This window comes from Leuresthes tenuis, unplaced genomic scaffold (assembly GCF_036924035.1).
Source record: "Leuresthes tenuis unplaced genomic scaffold, fLeuTen1.0.hap1 SCAF_12, whole genome shotgun sequence".
NCBI lineage: Eukaryota > Metazoa > Chordata > Actinopteri > Atheriniformes > Atherinopsidae > Leuresthes > Leuresthes tenuis.
In genome coordinates, this window is record NW_027325366.1 from 30,579,491 (window position 1) to 30,600,620 (window position 21,130).

At 42.8% G+C, this 21,130-nt stretch overlaps 1 protein-coding gene across 2 annotated transcripts in view; it reads left to right on the forward strand.

Moving 5' to 3' along the window:
- Nucleotides 1-1,112: 1,112 nt before the first annotated feature.
- LOC140319710 (radixin) overlaps nucleotides 1,113-21,130 on the forward strand; it is a 37,813-nt gene continuing 17,795 nt past the window's right edge. Inside the window, exons 1-2 of one of the 2 annotated variants that reach the window (XM_072397464.1) lie at nucleotides 1,113-1,415; nucleotides 11,207-11,307. In XM_072397464.1, coding sequence (XP_072253565.1) covers nucleotides 11,296-11,307 — 12 coding nt within the window. In that variant the 5' untranslated portion in view covers nucleotides 1,113-1,415; nucleotides 11,207-11,295. Of the gene's footprint in view, nucleotides 1,416-1,577; nucleotides 1,672-11,206; nucleotides 11,308-21,130 lie in introns of those variants that run through there. The other variant, XM_072397465.1, reaches the window with a different exon arrangement.

Here is a 21,130-nt window from a genome sequence, read left to right on the forward strand (position 1 = left end):
CAGCTGGAGTTGGGCGGAACCACCTGGTGAGGTGAATAGAAACAACAAAAAAAGTAAAGCATGTGTGCAGATCTTTTGGTTTGGATTTGGATCTCCTGCAGTTATACTGAAAAGTTCTGTATTCTAGGTATTGAATCCTTTGTGAGGGCGTTTGTAGAAAACATCTAAGCTGCTCTCTTTGCTCTCCATGTACAGAAGACATCACTGCTGTCATTATCTTGTGTTTCTCTCTCTCAGCAGGGATCCTTGGCCTGGTGTTACGGTGCTTGTTGTCCCCTCTTTACCTTCCTCTCAACTCCCAGCAGGTTGAGACAGATGGTTACTCCTTCCTGGTTCTGATGGAGGTTTCTTCCTGTTAAAAGCGAGTTGTTTCTTTCCACAGTCGCCTCATGCACTCAGGTTGGGACACAAGTTTAATCTGCTGGTTTCCTTAACTCTGCAACTCATTTTAAAATTGGCTTTGTATGAATTGGACTAGTTTAGAATTTAATTAATTTAACTGTTATAAAACGAAAAGGCTTGAGTTGGACTGCATCTCTGAAGACGTTTTGAGTGTTCAGTCCAACTAAACCCAACACTGGAAGCTCCACAAAACAACAGATGGTGCTCAACAGCATCATATAAAGCCAAAAGAAAATGTTCCAGCACTACCACAAATGTTGTGGCCAATTAAGGAGGCTGCTTTCACAAGAGCTCTCCGCCACTTTACACACGCAAAGCTCTCATACTGGAGCTAATCTTTGATGGGAAAAGCTAAAGTTTCATGGCCTGTCCTCCTCTGGACACCTTAAGTTGGCTTTGGGTTGCTTTGCTTGAACAGGTCACCTCTTGCACTAATATTAGAGGTTTTATTGTATCATTAGACCAAAAAAAAGGAGTCCCTCTAATATTTAATGTAAAGCCTGTACATTAAAACACAATCAAACAACACCGATCATGCTTTTTTACACTATTTCGTGCCAAAAAACTTTCATTAAATGCTTAAAGTATCAGAGGGAGGGCTGCTCAAAATAAAATGTGACCTAACGCATTTACCAGCAGGACCTGTGGGGTATGAACCCTCTCCTTATTGGGTATGATAAAGTTGGGGACCGTGGACCCCGCAGCGGACTGCTCTGCGGTTTCAGTCACGGGTTGAGGGAGGGGGGTGAATCCGCAGGACTCCGCTCACCACGCCTCAGCACGGTGAGTTCGTCAGCCATATTGACTACCTCTTCTCCGGTCGTGGGAGACTGGCGGAGGAGTCTCCTCCACTGAAGCTCGTATCACTGTGAGCGCGCTCCTCGTCCGGTAAACAGCGCAGAGGACGGGAAGGTGAAACGCTCTATTTTTACTCGCTGTGGATATATAAAGTATCGCTGCCAGCTGGAGGGGGTGACAGTGAGACACATCCCCAGCGCAGCCAGGCGTTAGAGGTGAGTTTTATCGCCTTCATCTCTGCCGTCCTTCCTTTAAGCCGGTCAAAGGAGCGGGGATTTATTTTCTTGTCAGGGCTGGAGAACAGCAAAGGTGGTTTTACAAAGGAGCGCTGACAAGCGGCAGCGCCTCCAACTTCTTTTATAGCGCATAGCCGCCTCTGACGGGCAGGTTAGGGGCGGTGTGGTCAGCTTTTGCTTCACGGCCGCCTCCGTTTCCAACCGGCTTCTTGCACGTTTCAGGACGGGTGGACGGGTAAGTTCAAGGCCAGTTAGACTTGGTGGTGTCCCTTTACGCTGAGGTGCTCTGTGTCAGTTGAATGTTACGCAACTGAGCAGCCATGGTAATTAGATGCCGGTGCCTCCTTAACACTCATATTAGGAGTCCTAGATTCAACCGAGCGACATTACAGCAGTCATTTTAATCGGTGTCAGCTGCAGTTTTCAGCTGTCCTCTAATCAGGGCTCGTGCCCAAATTTGCCTTTCAGTGTTGGTGGTTTTGTGAGAGGCGTCCTGTTTTGGGGGGGCAGAGATGCCGCCTCTGAAGCGATGTTTAATGCGCTGTTTGCAACTTTTGTAGCGAGAGCTGCTGCGGACGCGTCTTTCTCTCGGAAACTGTAGCAAACAGCTGCGATTAGCGCGTCGGTGATGTGTACGAGCTCGCCTCTCGTGCTCAGTTGAAATTCAAATTCCGCTATTTGTTGCGCGTGTCCAAAGCATTTGCATACGCTGCTGTGCGTTTAAGCCCCAGCGGCCTCTCCGCCTTCATCTTGCGGAGAAGTTGGACATTTGTTTGGATGATAGGTGCACATTGGCATCGTGGGAATTCGCTGAAATAAGTTTTAATTGTTTACTATCCGTCATGGAAAGCACACTCAGGTGCTGGCTCAGCTTTTGCACGTACACGGCAGTCCTGAAGACAGTCGCATTTGCGCGCCCACACATGACGCTCTTGCGGTCCATCTGGCACAAACTGACACTCCGCCAGCGTCAAGGAAATTAGGAGCTGCTGATTGGCCTCATTAGAACAGGGGAAGGGTTTTATTGGTTGATATCCACGTCGCTCAAACCCTCCTGTTGCCTTCGATGCCGCCCCCTCTGGGACCAAATTACAACTCATTTGAGAAAGAGGCTCTGTGCTTCATGACATCAGATACCTTTAACGGCTGGTTTTAGATTTCTCTCTGCTGTGCTATTAAATTTAGTTTATTTTGTTTGTTCCCTGTTGAATAATCCTGAAGGTGAAGACAGGAGGAAAGTATTATTCCGATCATTTGACCATTTCCGTGTTGATTTCTGACAATTATCAGCCTCATTCTGGTTTGTCTTGCTGTTATATTCACTCCTGTAGCTTTTCAGGAGTTCTAAAATGATTTTATGAGTTTCAAAAGAGCGCAGAGTGTGAATATTTAAAAAGAAATCCATATGCATCATTAGAAATGAGCATTTTCTTTTTAAAATAACCATTTTTGTACTAAAAGGGGGCTTTATCTGAGGAATGGAGGGACACTTGCCTCAATACAAACCCCACAAAGCAGTGGGCCTCAGTTTACTGTCATGCAGTTTTTTAATCCACCTTCCAGCATGCTGTTGATAAAGCAAATTGAACTCAGATGCAGCATGTTAAGGTGGCTGAATTTAGTCTTCACACACCAGCTGCCACCGTGAGTCAATATTAGGCTCGATGACCTTGCTCGTGCAAATTTGCACCCTGCTCTTTGGCACTGTGTCATTTACTCCACATTTAGGTGTCGAAACTGGTGTTTATTTTGTTCTCTGAGACACAGATGCATGTTCAGTGGGGGGGGGGGGGGGCTCAGTATATAAAAAGAGCCTGAAACCAAGTCAAAGTTGAATCTGTTGCACTTCTCAGCTCTAAAAGTTTAGGGTCATTTAGTTCTACTCTAATCTACTGTAGTTTAAGTCCCTTCTCTCACACTTTTAGCTTCTCACCATCATGTTCTCGCTTCCACTTTCTTTACTCGTATGCCTGTTTTTTGTTTTTGTTTTTTCAGTGTGAAAAGCAGTAAAATCTTTCCAGAACATCAGATGTTCTGACCCTGTTCTGACAGCCTACAAAGAACAGGCAAATGAAAACACATTGGGACTAAATGGCTGTGTGAGCCTCTGACTTCTTTACATGGACCTCAGTAAATAAGAGGCTGTTTTCACTCTCAGAATCACCTGTCAGCTCTGTGTCTGGAGCTTAATTTTGTGTTTAACCGGTTAATTTAAACTTCTGTGGCCCAGATCATGTTTTTAGAAAGAGAAAATGACAGCACTATCCGTGCCATCAGGGTATTATCGAATATGTTTGAGTTAAAATTGCATAATTTGGCCTGTTAGTTTGTGGTTTTATGGATCACACGCTGGACAAACTCTCTGAGGAATCAGTTGGCTCTTCAGTGGTACAAATGGATCCTTGAGCAGAGCAGTTGGTACAGCTTCCTGCTGTTAAAACAGCTGTTGGATCTTGAGTGTGTGTGAGAATGTGTGTCATCTTTGGCTCTTACACTGGGACGTTTCGTAGCCTCTGCAGATGCACTTGTACCAACGGTCAAATGCTGAAATATTCTTCCATTGAAGGACGGATCAAACCTCGATGTACACTCACGAGCCCATCAGGCTTTAATGCATCAGCCCAGACGATGTTTAGCAACCAGAAAGCTTTCATCTGTTCAGTGAGTGCTCATAGTTTGGAAGGCTCAGACCCTTTCAAGGCTCATTTTCAAACTTCTCAGAATGGATGCAGTGAATTTTATTAAGTATTTTGACACAAATGAAGCAAAAACCAGTTTTTACAGTGTTTTGGTGATTTATTGGTCCTTGGGATGCTTCTGAAACATGACTGAACTCCACCTGTGACTGACTGAATGCACAGGACAAAATTAGGAGGTCAAACATATTTAGATTTAGTCTCATAGCTTAGGGTGTATGTCTGAGTGAAAACCAAGTCATAGATCGGGAGAATCGTTTGTTAACCTTAGTTTCAATGAACTAATCTGAAGAAAACTTCAGCATAATTAAATTGCTCCCCGTCATATCTGTCTGCATCCTAATTCTAAACTGGAGGAAGGTTAGAAACACCATCGGGTACCGACAGAAACATTCCTCACTAAGAGGCATGTGACACACTGATGTTTGCCAGAGGGGCACCTGAGTGACTCTCAGAGTCTACTGATCTGACACTTTTCTCACACTGAAAGTAGGTTGTTTAAACAGGTTTTTTCACAAGTGTGTCCACTCACTGTAACAAGCTGATAAAGTCCTTTCCCATTTTAAGTGTCAGCCCACAGAGGGACAGGCCTGTTACTACAGCGACACAAAGGCTGGCATTAAACTGTATCCTGGACAGCATGGCTCTCTGAGTTTATTATTCTGACTGGATTATGAACTTCAGCTGCAGGACTTGGAGCGAGCTGCCAGCTGTGTTGCTGTCAGCTGAAATCCGGGAGTAGTTGTCTGTGTCAAGGCCAGATGCTGTTGGCAGATATGCATTTTTCTAAAGAAACCGTGAGCTGGGCCAGCGTAGCGGGCTGTTTGTGGAAATTAAACGAGTACACCTGGGTGTTCCCATCAGTGCAGACTGGAGCCAAAGCCAGTAAAACCTGCGACTGCTGGAGAGTCCTTTGATGCAGGACTGAATGCAGATAAAACGTCTGCTAGATGCTAGCAGATGGACGGTGGGGTTCTGGACCACAACTCCAAACAGCTAACTCCTCTGCAGTTGGACACAGAGATGGCAGCAGCATTCTGTGGAGCTGGAAGATATTAAACTGACCCGAGTGAAGATCTTTTCCGGACTGCTCAGTGTCTCGGGCTTGGGAAAATGTGCACATTTACACCCTGGAACATGCTGGAACATTTGGGTCTGCTTTGTTTGCTATAATATGCTATGAATAGCTGCAGCTGTGCACCTCAGGGGTGTTTAATGCATGTTGGTGACCTCGCTAATGCTACTTTGAAAAGAGAAGTGCTATTTATTGTTCTGATGTTCTTGCACAGGACTGACTCATGCCCTGCTACAGGCTTCCAGAGGCTGCTTAAGAAGGCAGCTAACGTAGTGATGTGTGAGCATCTCACACAGGGCTCTGTACTGAACAGACTGCACTGCCTACGCGTGTGATGAATGGGAGTGAAAATCAGGTTTGCATATCGTGCCTTTCATACATCAGAGCCCTGGAGCGGGTCCAGGGTCTGGACATGAATCCAGCCGGGCAGGACTGAAAAGACCTGTTCATTAACGTTATCCATTCAGCTTGAATGTTTTTGCTTAGAGGAATGGGGAAAAAATCCCCTCAAAAAAGTGTGCCAAGTGTTAATTATTGTTTCCAGGAGGACTTGGGAATGTCTTGTGTACAGATTGATGAGGGGAAATTGATTTAAGTCCGTTTTAAGATGAATAAAATGTGGAGCTAAACTGAAAACTTTACTTTTTAGCTGGGATCAGACAAAGATGGCTTCTGAGGACGGTAGCTTTTTGCTAAGAAGCACCTTTTTATTTTTCTCTGATTGTGAAATTTCTTCTAAGTTGAGGTGGAATGTAAACTTTAAGTGATGTTGTTGATAGCTAAAATGTTCAGGAATCAGATGGTTTGGTTTTTTCTTTCTGCTTTAATCCAAAGCAGAGGATGTTGAGCACAATCGGACCGTTTTTTCTCAGAATGGTACTGAACTTCTCATCGGCGTGTTGTTAAAGGTGAGAGGAAGCAGCGGAGGGGCAGAGAAGGGAGGCGTTTCTGCAAACACGTGTGTGAAATGCAACAGTGTTGTCGTGGAGAAAACCAGATGAAAGGGTGTAATGTGTTCTTTCTGCATGAATGGTAACCTGGAAGCTGAATCCACTGGGAATGACCCTGTGGTTTCACTCAATGAACAAACACACTCCCACACCCTGAGGGTTCGTACATCCAGGTTTACGAGTCGAGGGCTCCTGCACAGAGCAGACCTGTGCTCTCCTGAAAAGCTTGCTGTATGCCTTTGCTTTATGGCGCACAACATCGCTCACCCCTGAGTGTGTGTGTGTGTGTGTTTGCTGGCAGGGAATCCATGTACATCTGAAAAGCCTGAAGCACGCGTCTCAGGTACTGAGTTTTGTGGATCGTAACCACATTCACTTTGCCAAAAGAGCAACAAAGCCAGTCGATTCTGACAAGTGTTGTTGAGAGGTAACACGAAATCTGAAGGGTTGCTTCATCCAACATGTGTTGATGTACTTTATTATGTTAAGAAATAACAGTTTGGATGAATAAAGCCTCACACTCTTCCTATAATGCAGACTTTTTTCTCCGGTGCTCCGTTCTGAAAGGAAAACGGTGAAAGAGGCCAGTGAGTTATCCAGCATTCAGTGTCTTCACCTATCTCCTGGCTGCAGGTATATGGGTCAAGTTAAGCTTTGAATACTTATGCGTCTTCCCCCTCACTGACTATCTGTCTGTTTTTCTCTCTCGCCCATTCACCGTTCTGTTCCTCACCCTCTTGCAGTCTCTCAGCACTGATAAGGGGAAATAAGTTGAAGGAGATGCAGAGGTGGAGGAAAATTGTGTGACCGAGCTGATAAACTCGCTACAGGCTGCACATTGTGCCGTTTTGTGAAGTCTGCTTTTAATTTGAGCTGTTTAACTGAGGGACTTTTAGACTGATAACATTTCACTGTCTGTACTCTTTACTCACTTCATCCACACGCCCCCCTGCAGCACAGCTTATTCACTCCGTGCTCTGTGGCAGTCGGCTAACTTCACATGGAGTTTGCTGCTGATAGTTTTGTGCAACATGGCAGGATATTTATCAGATTTTGACGACATGGACGACTACTTAGAGTACGATGGACGTTCTTACCGGAGTGAATGAGCTGAGCTGCAGCGGCGGGCGTCGATGACATCATCCCAGTAGATGAGTGTGTAGAAAGCCCTCTATAAGCCCCCCGATAGCCGCCAATAACAACAACACAGCAGCTATGAGCTAACAGAGCTATAGCACACATTCATTCATTCATTCTTCTTAAAGTATTGGTGAAATAAAGACAGATAATGCCTTATTTAGAGGCTGCATCGTCTAAGCCCCGTTCATCCGTTATATGGATCTCCAGTTATCTAAATATCTTCTGAAGGACGCCGACTTTCACCAAACTGTTCTCGGTGAGTAGATGAACGTATTTCATGCCAGAAAAAAAGGTCCAGGTTTAAAAATACCGTAGCTCCCCTTTAATGGCAACCGAGCAAATCAATCTCGATTTCAAACACAATTACTTTGGCGGATGGGCTTCCAACTCACACTGTACGAGTAAATCGGTCGCGATGCGAGGCACAAGCTCATGATTTCTGTGCTCACACTGTAGGTCAGATCCTCTGGCTTATTCCAGGCTTTACAATCGCTCCACTTCCAGGCAATCATCTGAAAGTGAAACATAAGCTTAGCCATATTAAGATGATATATGTTCATCAATGTGAATATAAAAACGATTAATCAAAATCAGTTAAATGTAAATATTAGTGATCTTTATTCAGAAAACCCTCATGCCACATCTACATTTCCGGATCTGGCTATTACAGACAGATTAAATGTTAAATATGAATATTTCAATATTTATCGTCACAGTAACAGTGTTGCACACAAGTAGTAGCTGCAAACACTCGAAAAATACATACGTTGGTTTGGTGCTTACGTATATCCTAAAACATAAGGAGTAAACATTTCAAATCATCACTTTAAAAGTTGCACACGCTGTTTTTGGTACCCATTTGTTTCTCAAATCTATTTGTGTGAATACGAGGCATTAACTTACAGCGCTTTGGTTTGAAGTTCAGTCCATTTCCTTTTATTAGTTTACGCGGCAGATCTGCCACATCCAATATGGCGGACGCGCTGACGTAACGCAGCAACGGACCAACCTGCTCAATGAGGCGTCTATGTGTGTATGTCTATGGGTAGGCTCATGTGTGGGCAAGTTGCACGCTGTGATGAATGCTCACATGTCGGTTAAAATGCCAGAAGTGGAAGGCAGAATGCACAAGAAATGACTCTGTTCTGTCTTAATCCTTCAGTTTATTAACCATAAGCCTGTTTGTATTGAATCTTAAGGGAAAATGTCTTCTTGTTGGCTTAGTCTCGCCATTTTGCTCTGTTCTCCTGACTCCTCAGAAGTGGTGAGCAAAGTCATTAAGCCATCAGATGATGGCTGGAGGGTTCCCAGATTGGTTGCAGTTGGACAACAGACTGACTGAAATGCACATATGAGGATAATGTGTTGCTGAGCTTTAACACCTGAACCATGTGGTTCAAACTGTTATTTCCACTCTCTGAGTATGATCTCACATATTTATGGTGATAAACATTCCTGCATGATCTGAATCTGATTCCTTTCCAACTTATGTGGAGTTTGTTGGGTTACATGAGATTAATTTTGGCTAGTCCACTATTAACATCTGGAGTTGATCCATAAAAACGTTCTGGGTAGAACTAAACCTCCTAAACTTGGATTCTGTGTTGTGTTAATCAATCTTCCACCATTTTTCCTGCACAAACACACACACACTGAGCTGTAACCACGATAGTTTGGGGCAGATATATATTATAACTCTGGTGCTCTGAAGTTTTAAGTGAACAGTGTTAGCATTAGCATTGTTAGCATTAGCATTGTTTCTTCTTTTAAAATATAGGTTTGGACATAGATTATGCTGCTTTGCTTTAGTGAAAATGCTTTAGTGAAAATGTAAGGTTTTGCTAAGTTGAGCTACTTATGTGCTTTAAGGAAGGAGTTCATATTGAAAGCATGAAGGATTTGGCCCTAGAACGGAACTGTTATGTGATTATTGAAGGTCTGATTGAGCCAAGCATTGATTTGTGGGACAGGCCCCTCAGTTATGTGGCACATCAAAGTGAATTTCATCAAATTTAATGTGAAACGAGGAACTAAGGCTAAAGAGGGAAGCTTTTTTTTAAATTTTTATGAAATGATATCTTCACAACTCTCTCTGTGATTATGAAATTTGCAGTTGGCCTCAAGAATATTCGGCACATTTCAGATCTGTAGAAATTCCTTCTCCCAGCCTGGAGCAGGACTCGAATGGAGATGGAATCCTTTAGGACAGCTGAAGAAGAATTAAAAGTGCATGACCTACATGTCTATCTGTGAAGTGCACAGCTGAAGTCAGCACTTCGTTATCAGTTTGCATTAAAGGACTTAATTAGTTGTTAAAGGAGTTAAAGCTGAGGTTCAAGGTGACAAACGGTAATAATTAATTTAGCTTTTTTGCATAAAAACATCAGTATTGCTTCAAAAATCAGTAAAATTGTTGATTCTTATCAATGTTGGGCTGGGCTCATGCTTTTCTCTGATAGTGAAAGTTACACAAGAGACTTTTACATTTAATTTTTTCTGACTTTTGTTGAAATCATCACACTTAAATGTTGTTGGTCTGTCATTTTCAGATCTTTAAACTTAAAACTGAACGTGTAATAATACCAGAACCAGTGACCCATCTCTGGGTCATACTTAATTACGCAGCAGTGAGACGGCTCTAACCCTTATTTTAAATATTTTAATGTGCAGGGATACAAACACAGTAGCTCATCCTGTCAATAATATTTGCTTAAAACTTTTAAAAATCAACATGTGAAGAAAAATATACCATAAATATTTGAATTATGTCCAGTCATGAGTAGTTTTTGGTATCTCTGAGCAGTTTGGATTCACCTTCTGTAGTTTTTAGTCGTCTTTTTTGCCTCAAACTGAGCTCAAGCTGGCCACTGAGCCCGGTTTATTCTCTGTGCTGACACTTGAGAGAGGTCTATTTCTGTCCCTCTACATCAGGATCTGGCACCTGTGGGACACCTGGCAGTTGCTCTCTTTATTTTACGCGCTTATCATTTAGGGTAACAAGATGGTCCAGATCCCACCACCCTGTGCAGATAACAATCCCAGCTTGTGCTGAAGAAGTTGGGGTTTCTTGGTTGTTTCTACGTTGATGTTTCTGTGTGTTTTTTGGAGTTCTTTCATCACTCGGCTTCTTGCCCAACTCTTCTCTTTTCTCTCTTCTAGCCTCTGTTTCTTGTTTTTAGTCAACACAACTCGACGTGCCAAGTTCTTCTGGTGGCAGCTGAACAAAGAACCGTGGTCACAAACGGTTTAGTTACATTCAACTTAATAATGAGCATTTATTGGCATCACTGGCTGTGGTCGTGGATGACGAAGATATGGTCTTTTCTGCCTGTCGGTACACTGATTATTTAGATTATTGGTACCTGTCGGTATCGGCAGTTTCTTTCTACATATTCACAGTTGACTTTGTACATTTAAGTTGACTCTTCAGTGCAGTTTCTGTTCACAAGACGAGCTGAACGGTCACCTCTGGTCTTGTTTAAATGTTGATATTGCTGCTGACGATGAAATATTTAATAAAGATTCTTCCTTTTTCTTTAAAGGTAGAACCTGCTGACTCTAAGAAACCTAATCAGCCACATACCAGACTGTTTCCTTTACTTTAACACTCAACTTTTACATTTTCTTTAAAACTTTGCCAGGTTTCAGACCCTTTTCCAGTTTACTGAACAGAAGTGTTTGTTCAAAATCTGAAAAAGCAGTCGCAGTATTCCCCCCCCCCCATTATGCATCAGGTCATTCAGCCTTTCTGCTCATCTTAAAGTAAAAGTGCTTTGGAAAACAAGGCAAATATGTTTAGAAACTCAGAAAAAAACCTGAACTCCATGCTGTTTAACAGACTAAGCTGGCCCAAGGATTGCATGTACCAGATTTTTTTTATTCCATCATTGCTTTGCTTGTGTTTTTCAGGCGCCGGCGCCCAGGGGAGAGGCAGGAAGACGGAGGACGACTTCTTTCTGTTTCATCAGCAACATCGAACAGGCAGTGAGGAGAGAAAGATGCCCAAGCCGGTCAGTATCTGATGTTCTGAGATTAATGTGGAGATGAATGATTTATTTACAGCTCAGACCTCTGCCTTGTAGAGAGTTACTGCTTCTTCTGCTGTTCTGTGACACCACAAAGTGTTTCCACTTACCTGCTGCATTCCTCTGTATCGATTTCAGGGGGTTATTGTCGTCCAATTTACACTTATTACCCTTTTCTTTAGTCCCCTGGTTTAGAGCAATGTTGCTGGGAAACTGCTGAACTGAGCTTCTGGACTATTTGTGGTTCCAGTTAGTTTTGAAGTATAGAAAGAAATACCTTGATAATCGTGATATTAAAGCTGGGTAACAGCTTGCACACTGGAAGTCTTTTGGTCTCCGTTCTTATCCCCCGCCCCTCCGGGTTTGAATCCATAGTCGTAAGAAGAAAGTTGGATACTAACAAGCTTGACTTGCTCAGCGGTTGCATTTGAGGTTTCCACAGGCCGAGCCAGTGGAATTCCTGTTGTCTTCCCACACATTGATGGGAAGCCAGCACGAGCTATCTATAAACTGTGTGACCTCGGTTTCTAATGTTAAAGCTAAAGTCGCTAAAAGTTTCAAACCCCCAAGCTATCACTAAATCAGTCTACAGTTTCCATCACTGCTCAGAATTCCTGGAGTGAAACAACATGAACGCTTTGGTGAGTTAAACTGAGGTAGAAGATTTCTCCTGAGGCTAAAGTTTCGGACTAATGGCTGTGGATTGTTGGTAGAGGATGAGTTTTGGGCTTTGATAAGAGGTGAGAAACAAAAATAAATGAGTTGTTGTTCTTTATCCCATACCTGCACACACGTTTTTTTAATAAGTGAGTTCACGGTCTGTCACAGCTCCAGCGGTCAGAGGTGAATTACGTGAGTTTTCAGAAAACAGATGCTCAACAGTCGGCCACTTTGTGAAACTGTCCTTTATATTGAAAGGAACAAACACAAAGAGGGCTTTCTCTGCTCTATTTTTAGACTGAGTGACACTGGGAGCTTTAATGTTGCTCTGACACAAACACATTCAGCCTGAGATCAAACCGCCGCTTCAATAACAGGATTCTCAGATACTCTGATGGTTGTTTGGGCCGTTTTCACTTTTATTGCCTTTTATCATATTTTAAACTCATTCAAACTCATGAATCTTCTCTTTAAGTGAGCAATGGAGACTGAAGCAGTAATCTGGTTGTACTGATATTGCGTTTTACTGAACTTATATTCAACACATTTGGGTTTTTTCATGATCAATATTTGGATGGAAAAAGTGGCCGATCAAATTCTACCGACTGCATCTCAGCTGATGGCCGATAAAGATCAGTGAAAACTGCTGTAAGGACACGAAGCTCGTTGCTACGAGGTGTTAACCGTTTTGCTGTGTGTACATGTTGGCTGCTTGCACAGTCATAAAAAGCCAGCCAGCGATTGTACCGAGCAAGTGGTCCATCAATCTCTGTAATGGAGAATTGGGCCAAGCTCAGTTCCTGGAAAGAGGCGAGGGATGTGTGATTGAAAGAAAACAAGCTCGTGAGAAGAGGGGAGGTGAAGCGGGAAGCCATAGAAATGAAAAGAGAATATGTAATAATAGGAGTAATTGGAGTAGAGTGGATGAGGGAGAGCTGGAGTAAAGAAGCATGTTTGGATCTGAAACGGTTGGGATAGTCTCAGAATAGCATGAATGTTCGGGAGACTGTGCAGACAATTTGGTCTGGTCCAATAAAACGAGCACTTCACAGGAAGCACAACGTAGTCTGTGGAAATCTCTTTTCTTTAGTGTGTCAGAATTAACAGGTTAGGCTGACTAACACCTCTGTTAGAGGCTGGGTGGAAAATGTAAACCGTGCAACACGTGTTCTTGCACAAGCACTGCTCCGAACTCCTCTACAACATGTCAGAAAATGGCTTAATATACATCTCTGATGTTGCAAAATGTGGGATTTGGTGATTTAACACTGTCGGGATGGAGCAACACACTTCAGCTCATTTAGTTTGCCTAATTTTCCCTGAAACTTTGACAGATCCGGGGCTAAAGTGATCTTTTAGCTCCCTGAAAGAAGTCAAAATGCTGCAAAAGAAAAGAAAAGAAAAGTAATGGAAAAATCAAGAGTGAAAGAGAAAGTTGCAACGAAGGGCTTATCCAAAGGCCCCAAAGCGAAGATAAAAAGAACACAAAAGGATAAAAGAGGATTTGGGAGAGGGCTGAGTGACAGACACTTTGTTCGTATCCAGCCCAGAAAAACGACACCCAAACTGCCCTCGAGGGGAAGCCCCACTCAGGTTACATTAGTCTGCACTTTGACATTCAGCCTTGGATAGTAAATTCATCAGCCCTTTCACTGCTTTTTTTGTGCATCCATTTTTCTTTTCTAAAAACATCGCCCTGAATGAAAAGCTAAAGCAGAGTTCCCCCTGAAGGAACCTTTGATGATCACTGAACACATGAGCTAGCTTTGCTCCATTAGCTTCCTGCTAATAAAGAGCAACAAAAGAGGAAAACGGCATCTCCAGCTCTTTAGCTCACAGCAGCTGAGAAGAGTTTGAGTTACTGAGCCACATCTGCTGGCCTCCTGAAGAGCAAGACGGCTTCAAGGACGTTAGCCTGAGGGAGACCATTAAAAGTGAAGCTGCTCTGGACCCTGACCCCCCCCCAAGGCAGTGTTTTAATGGTAACACACTGTTGGTTACCCCTTTTACTCACCTCCTTCGTGATGTTCAAGGTGGGGCTTCCTCTGTGTAAGTAGGTTAAACAGAAAGTGGGTGTTTTACAGAGACGAAGAGGAGGTGATTTAATCAGATGAGGGGGGGGGACGAAATGCCATAAAATCCCATCTTTTCCTCACTTCTTAGCTGCATCATTGTACTGAGACGTGTCTGAATTTAACCATCAGCTCACAAAAGTATAATAACTTAAACGGCTCGATGCTACGTTTAATGCCAACTGGTTATTTGTCTGACATTTGATGTAGTTCCTGTGCTGAGTGTCAAAGGTCACGGGAATAATGGAGGAAAAGATCCCTGAATCTGCTGCAGCCTCTTTGGCTGAATGGCACTTAATCCTTATCTTCTGAGCTGAGCTCCAAGTTCTTTTTGGGGTTTAGGAGCAGAAGAACTGTACGTCTCAACTGTCACAGATGATGTTTGTTTGATCCATCCTGACTTATCGATATGGCTGCTCAACAAGGAGGAAAAGGGCTGAAAGTTTAGGGTAAAGGAGAAGAAAACCAACCCGCTGTGCTCCTCTGTGGACACCCTGCAGGGTTAAAGGTGCTCTTTTATTGGTTTGTTCAGCGTGTGTTTGTGTGAATGAACAGGCATCCGGCCTTTTAACCGAGGGTGTGAGATGTGTTGGGGCGTCGTACATTATTGATTTATTGCTGCGTTATGCACATGCTGCCCCTCCTGGCGACGGTCTCCCTGAGGGCCAGGGGCTTGTGGAGGGGGGGCAGCAAGCCTTTGCTGGAGGCTTTAAATATTTCAGAGGCCTATTTTCATTTATATAATGGGAATTATCCAAGTCACTAAATCTAATTAGAGGGAGGGTGTGAAGTTCACCGCTCACTGTGCCTCCTCTCATCAACTGTCATCACATTCTGTCACCGTTTAGCAGCAATGCCATAAAAAGTAATCCATTCTGTGAAAGTATCCGAATAAAAACATGGATATCAACTTTACAATGGAACCATTTACCCCTCGGCTCCAGGGGTTGATATCATCTGGATCGACTCGAGCAGCTTTGGTTGGACAGATAAACAGGATGTAGGGAAGAAAAAATACAATCTATAACGTTTAGATTAAAACAAATCTGCGTTTGGTGTTCAGTGCATGGAGCTGGAAGTGCCAACAAGAGGAAATAATCAGATGGCTGACGCGTGCTCGTATTCTAGGTTGTGCACTTGTGGCAGCCTGCTGGAGTAGTTCTGCACATGTTTGTGTCTTTCTTTGCTTTTTTTTATGTGAAAACACAGATTTCTTTTTTCTTTGTGCTGCTTGAATGATTTCTGCTGGTAACGGCAGTTGTCAGTAATGCCTGAAATAGGACCCCAAAACCAGACTGGCTGAAAAGGAGGATGTAGAACAGGAACATTTGGGAAGACGAACGTGTCAGGAATGCAGGAAGACGTGCCTCTGAACTCGGCTTTAGTGTGTGTGGGCAGCGACTGCAGGTAACGGTGAATGAGGAGGGTTACGGTGCTCGTTGGCAGCGGATGGTGTAATCCTGGACACGTCTGGACGTAACTGTTGGCTGTGAGTTCTGTCCCTGCCGTCTGCTGAGAGCATTCACCTGTGCATCATACCCTCAGTTACGCAGTAGGTCATCCTGAGGAGACTGATCCAACAATGTTAACTGACCTTAAGCCCTAATTACCTTTATGCTTCGATGATGCTGCCTGATAAATAACAAGGAGAGAGAAAATGCAGTCAAACCCAACATCGTGACAGCTTGGCTTTAAATGTAAATATAATTTATTTATACAGCCCTTTACAACAATCCATTTCGGTACCAAAGTGCTTTACATCCGATAATAAATAAAGAAAAGAATAAGTACAAAACAATAAAATAACAGTAAACGCAATAAAATACAGCAAAATTTAATAAGATAATATAAAAGAGTCACCATACTACTGGGTATTAAAAGCCATCTGAAATAAATATGTTTTTAGCCTAGATTTAAACAATTTTTAACAGCAGAATAAGACGAAAATGTAACTCTTCACCTTTTTTAGGGATAGTTAACTAACTGCAACTCAAAGGCTCTGCAGTAAAGAAATCTACAGCATGATGGATGATAACTGGAGATAACTGCAGCTAGATTAGTTATTATTCAAATTTTTACTCGTCCCTGTTTACTGCTGTTATCCAATTCACATGTTAAATCTTTAGCTTTTGGATTCTTTGTCAGGAAAAGCTGACAAAATATTCTACTGTTCACTGTTTGAACCAGTGGAATAAAAAACGCTTACGGCCGTAACAATAAGCGTTTTCTCTCTTTACAGTCTGTGTAACTAAGAAATGAGTAATCAGTGGCTGTGGCCACAGTAAACAATAGCTAATTATAATTTTGCACCAAAAACCTGGCGAAAAAGAGACTAAATCTCTGGTGCCACACTAGTTTATTTGCTTTCTTCTCTTTGAAGAACATTTACTTTGACATTTGTGCTGCTTATCTGCAGCGTTTGGAGATTTTATTTCTCCACAAGCTGTCTGCCAGGCCAGCTCCTCCAGTCCAAATCAGCCCACACATCAGTATCATTTCTGTTCTTTGAGAAGTATCAGTTCTCTGACCAACTACATACCTGGCATGGCACCGATTGGGTGGGGGGGGTCTTTCATCCAGCCTGAACAGTTCACTTTAAAAGCACAAACAGCCGTTCAAGAAAGCTTAAAGCTTGACTTATTCATACAGAGAATATTATTTATACATATTATTTATGGACACATTAGATGAGAAAAGAGGAGTGGTAAAGTGGTTTTCTAGAGGAGATATGTGGTTGAGAGAGAAATGGGTTTTGCGAGTGGAAAAGAGGAGCTGTGGAGAGTAAAAGAGGCGCAGAGGTGAAGAAATGAAGAGCATCAGAGCGTAAATGTTAAGTAGATGAGTGGAAAGGGTAAATGATGTTGAAAAACTGAGAATAAACAAGGTTACGAAGGCAGCGTGGCCCTGGTTGCCTTTAAAGCCTCTATTAACCAGCTTAGCTACCAACAGCTTTTAATTATGGCTGTCTGAGTCTCTCACGCACTCGCAGTCAACAGGTGGGCTGGATTGCGTGGGCAGCCTCTGCCTGTACACACTAGCCTACTATTTAGCTGTCACTACTTGTTGTGAAAAACACGGAGGCTCTGGAGGATGCTGGCAAACAGACACACGGCCTTTGTCTTTCACAACAAGTTGACGAGGTTCATAATCCTGGATGCCACCCAGGATGGCCTGGCAAATGTTGGATTTGTAAACTCGCAGAAAGGAGGGCGGTCATGTTGGCGTCCCCGAAGAACAGAGGTGTCACAAACAAGCACGATTTACTGCGAACTCCAACTGTTGGTGTTTGTGCCACCAGCGAGCGCACGGTATGTCTAAGAGAGGAAAACATCCTGCATCATCCAGCGTTTTTAAAGGTTTCGTTTGTCTTCATGGCCGCTGTGAATCAGCTGAAATGCGCACACTGTTGCACAAGCACTTCAGTTCTGAATTTTAGAGGGTTTTAGAAAATATTTGGTAAGTTTATCCTTGTTTAACAGCTCATATGAAAAGAAGAGATGGGAGCATTCATTTAAAATTCTTTACAAAACGGTAGCTGCAGCTGTACAGTTGCTGCGTTTCTTTTTATATTACAGTTCATCGTATATTTACTGATACATCATCAATAATAACTCGATATGGACCAACAAATAAGCCTGACAGGAACAAGAATTGGGTTTTAACAGGAGAACTTTAAGATGAACAAACTAATGCGTATGAGCTCAGATTAATCTCTGTTCAGGACAACAATATCCCAGCCAAAAAAGACCAGGAGCGACATGTAAGCTAGCAACATCTCTACAGTATTCTGCACACATTTACATAACAAGGCACGGAAAGTTTCTGAGAATATTAAAGGTTGATTTGCATGTGCTTTGTTTAGATAATAATGTTTAACACAGGTACACCTGCTAAAATAACCAGAAGTAGCTAGTTTACATTCTGTGCTCTGAGGGTTAAAACTTACAGTCCAGTAACTACCACTACCTCCCAGGGCCAGGGAGGGGATGGCATTACACTGTATCCTGCAGGTTGTGTTGGACAACAGTCTCCTATAAGCACAATTAGAAGATAATTAGACCCGCTTTATCTCGTTATGATTGGACTGCAGACGTCGGCTCCACACAGCGGAGCAGAAGGCTTCCAGCTGACTTAGAGAAGGTGAAATCAATCAATCGATCAATCTCAGATTCCTTTTTATTGTCTTTCAGAACACCACTTCAGAGATGCAGTGCAGAACGACATTACGCTGTGCAAAGAACGACATAAAAACAAATATAAAACTCAAGAAATCAGTTGTGTTGAGCTGCAGATGATTAAATACCCGAGTGATTCGACCTGGGACTGAATTAAAGACTTCAGAGCCAGATGTTGGCAGGTGTTGCAAAAAGGGGCTTTACTAATTTCATGTTTGAAAGTCACATTATTTGCTTTAAAGTACAAATGAGGAACCTGGTTTTTAACCAGTTTATAGCAAACCATCAGAGCTTTCTGTGCTGTTGAGCTTAAGTGTAAAATAGCTTTGATTCACTAAAATTGCTAAATACTTTCAAGTGGAGAACAAGTTCAAGATCTTCAAAAGCTGTGTGGCTTTTCTTATTAAAACTTAGAGTTATTTCAGAATTTAATCTGTTGACTGAACTGTGCTTCAACAGGAAGAATCTGCACCCTTATTTCAACACAGTTTGAACCTTCAAAGCTCTGTAAACCGCCACTGGTTGGGTTGTCTGTCATATCTCTGAGCTAAATCTTATAATTTCCTGCTTCTTTTTTTTACAACCTGATGAAACATGTGCTCTTGTCCTTCAGTTGTATCCTTTAATGATGGTTGAAGGATAGTAGACAGCTTTACATTTGAAAATAAAGCCTTAGCTTATAATGGGTTACCTCTCAGCCAGGGACAGCTGGGTCAGGCTGCAGCTCCCCTGCAACACTGAGTTGGACTAAGCAGGTATAGAAAATGGATTGATGGGTTAACAATGGCACACTTGATGGATGCACTGTTATAAATAGTTCTGGAAGCCAAGGTAGAGGCTGGACTGAGTTTTTCTTTGCAGTTGCACAAAACTTCTTGAATATATCAGTGAAACATGACTAAAAAGGGTTTTATCTGTAGCTCTCAGTCAGCAGTGATAGTGCCGGGATGGATTGTGAGTGAACAGGCTGAGACCGCCTCCTTTATCTGTTAACGTATTCGAAGTTATCAGCAGGAAGACATGTTGCTTTCTCACTCACCAACTCCCTGACGTGCATGTTAAAACAAGACTTTATAGATAAAAGCTGATGGTTATAGTGAAGTGAACTTTTCGTGTTGCTCCACACAAAGACGCTGGCTGTTTGAAGTCCACTGTGGTGTACCTCCAGTAGTATTACATGTTCATCATAACATACAGCCAGGATGATCCCTGCTGGTCTTTGTTTTTCCCTGCATGGGATATCATACACTACATTTTCTCTGTTAGTAACTAAACTTATCGATTCTAAGAGTAAAGAGCGATTTTACTCTGATTTATTTTTATTTTTCTCTCATTTGTCTCTGTTCAGACGATATCAAACCATAAGGGGGGAAATCCTCGAGGCCACCCTCCCTGTCAAGTGTTAGAATCCCTCTTTAGCTCGTCCACAAAGCTTTTTAGGAAATTAAAATCCTCCACGAGGACGCTGCCTTAGACCTGATCCGCCAGAGTACAGAAACCCACGGCATGCTTTGATGTGTGCACAGAAAGGTGAAACACAGAGTGTGCATGTACTGTAAGGCAGCCATATGGCTGTGCTGCCAAACATAAACACAGACAGCTGTCTCACTGAAACTCACCATATGGCTGCGCTCCCCTGCACAGAAACCGCAGCTTTCTCATCTGGAGCTGAACAAATGCACACAGACGATGAAATATTTGTGCGCAAGAAATCTTTTTCTCCCTTCCCGGAAACTGGATTTTGATAAATAATGTTCAGTAACGCACATTAATGAGACTCCAGCAGTGGGAATGATTATCTGACTGTCAGTGCCGGGTCACATGATCTCTGTCAGGCGTTTCTTAACCAGTCTGAAAAGGAATGAATTGGTTGACTAACAGAAAGTTAAATCCTTCTTCTGTCAGATGCTGTTGACCGTAAGTGTGACAGGGTGCACAGTGGGGGGTGCAGAACGGTTGTTTTTGTGCATGTGTGCGTTCTTCAGGTCACTTGAGCTGTCTGTGAAACTGATGTCTTCTGACTGCTGTTTCTTATGATTGATGCACTCTGTTCACCTCAGGCTTTATCTGTCCGTTTCTTTGTCCCTCTCAGAAACAGAGCACTCGTCTTCCAGTCTTTGTGGGGACTCTTAAAAATAAGTCTTGACTATTTAGAATTGAGTCGGACCTCAGAGGTGTAATCCGTTTTTTTTTAACCCTGCAAAAACAACCGAACAAGACGCTGATGCGGCAGTTTTATGCCTCAGGCTGGTGAATCTTTATTGTAGCACTGTTGCCTCTTTCTTTGTTTCTCTCTGGGTCTCCTGCTCTGTGCCAGGGTTACTCGAGGACAGTGCTGGTCGGATTCACTGCAGAGATGGGTTTGCATACTGCAGCACAAAACACCAAGGAACAGTCTAATGTATTACACCTCCAGTGGAAAGCAAGAGGACACATCGACTAATGAGTGGTTGCACACTTGTGTGCTGTGTAAGCATGTGTGTGAGAGGAAGCTCAGTCCTTTAATCTGGACGAGAATGATTGACGATGGTACAAGGTTTCGCTTTCCATTAACTGATGATCTTATTATTCAGTTAAAACCTGTTAATGTCGTCAACTTAAGTGCAAATAAAGCGATGCGTCACCTCGACACTACGGAGGCTCGTGTTGCAGCAGCTCCAAATAAAACCTCCAGATCTGTAGGTTTATGGTTTGATTTGTTGCAGCTGAAGGACGTTGAACTGAACTGAACTGAAGTAAACTGCGTCTCACTGCTTCCAGTGTCAATAAAACCCTTTTTTTCCTGCTGTTTCGAGTTGGTGAGAGTAAAAAAAGGACATTTATGTGCAAACATAAAAACAAAACGCAGTTAACAAGGTTGTTGGCTTATCAAGAAAGGGGATTTGGTTTATATTCTGACTG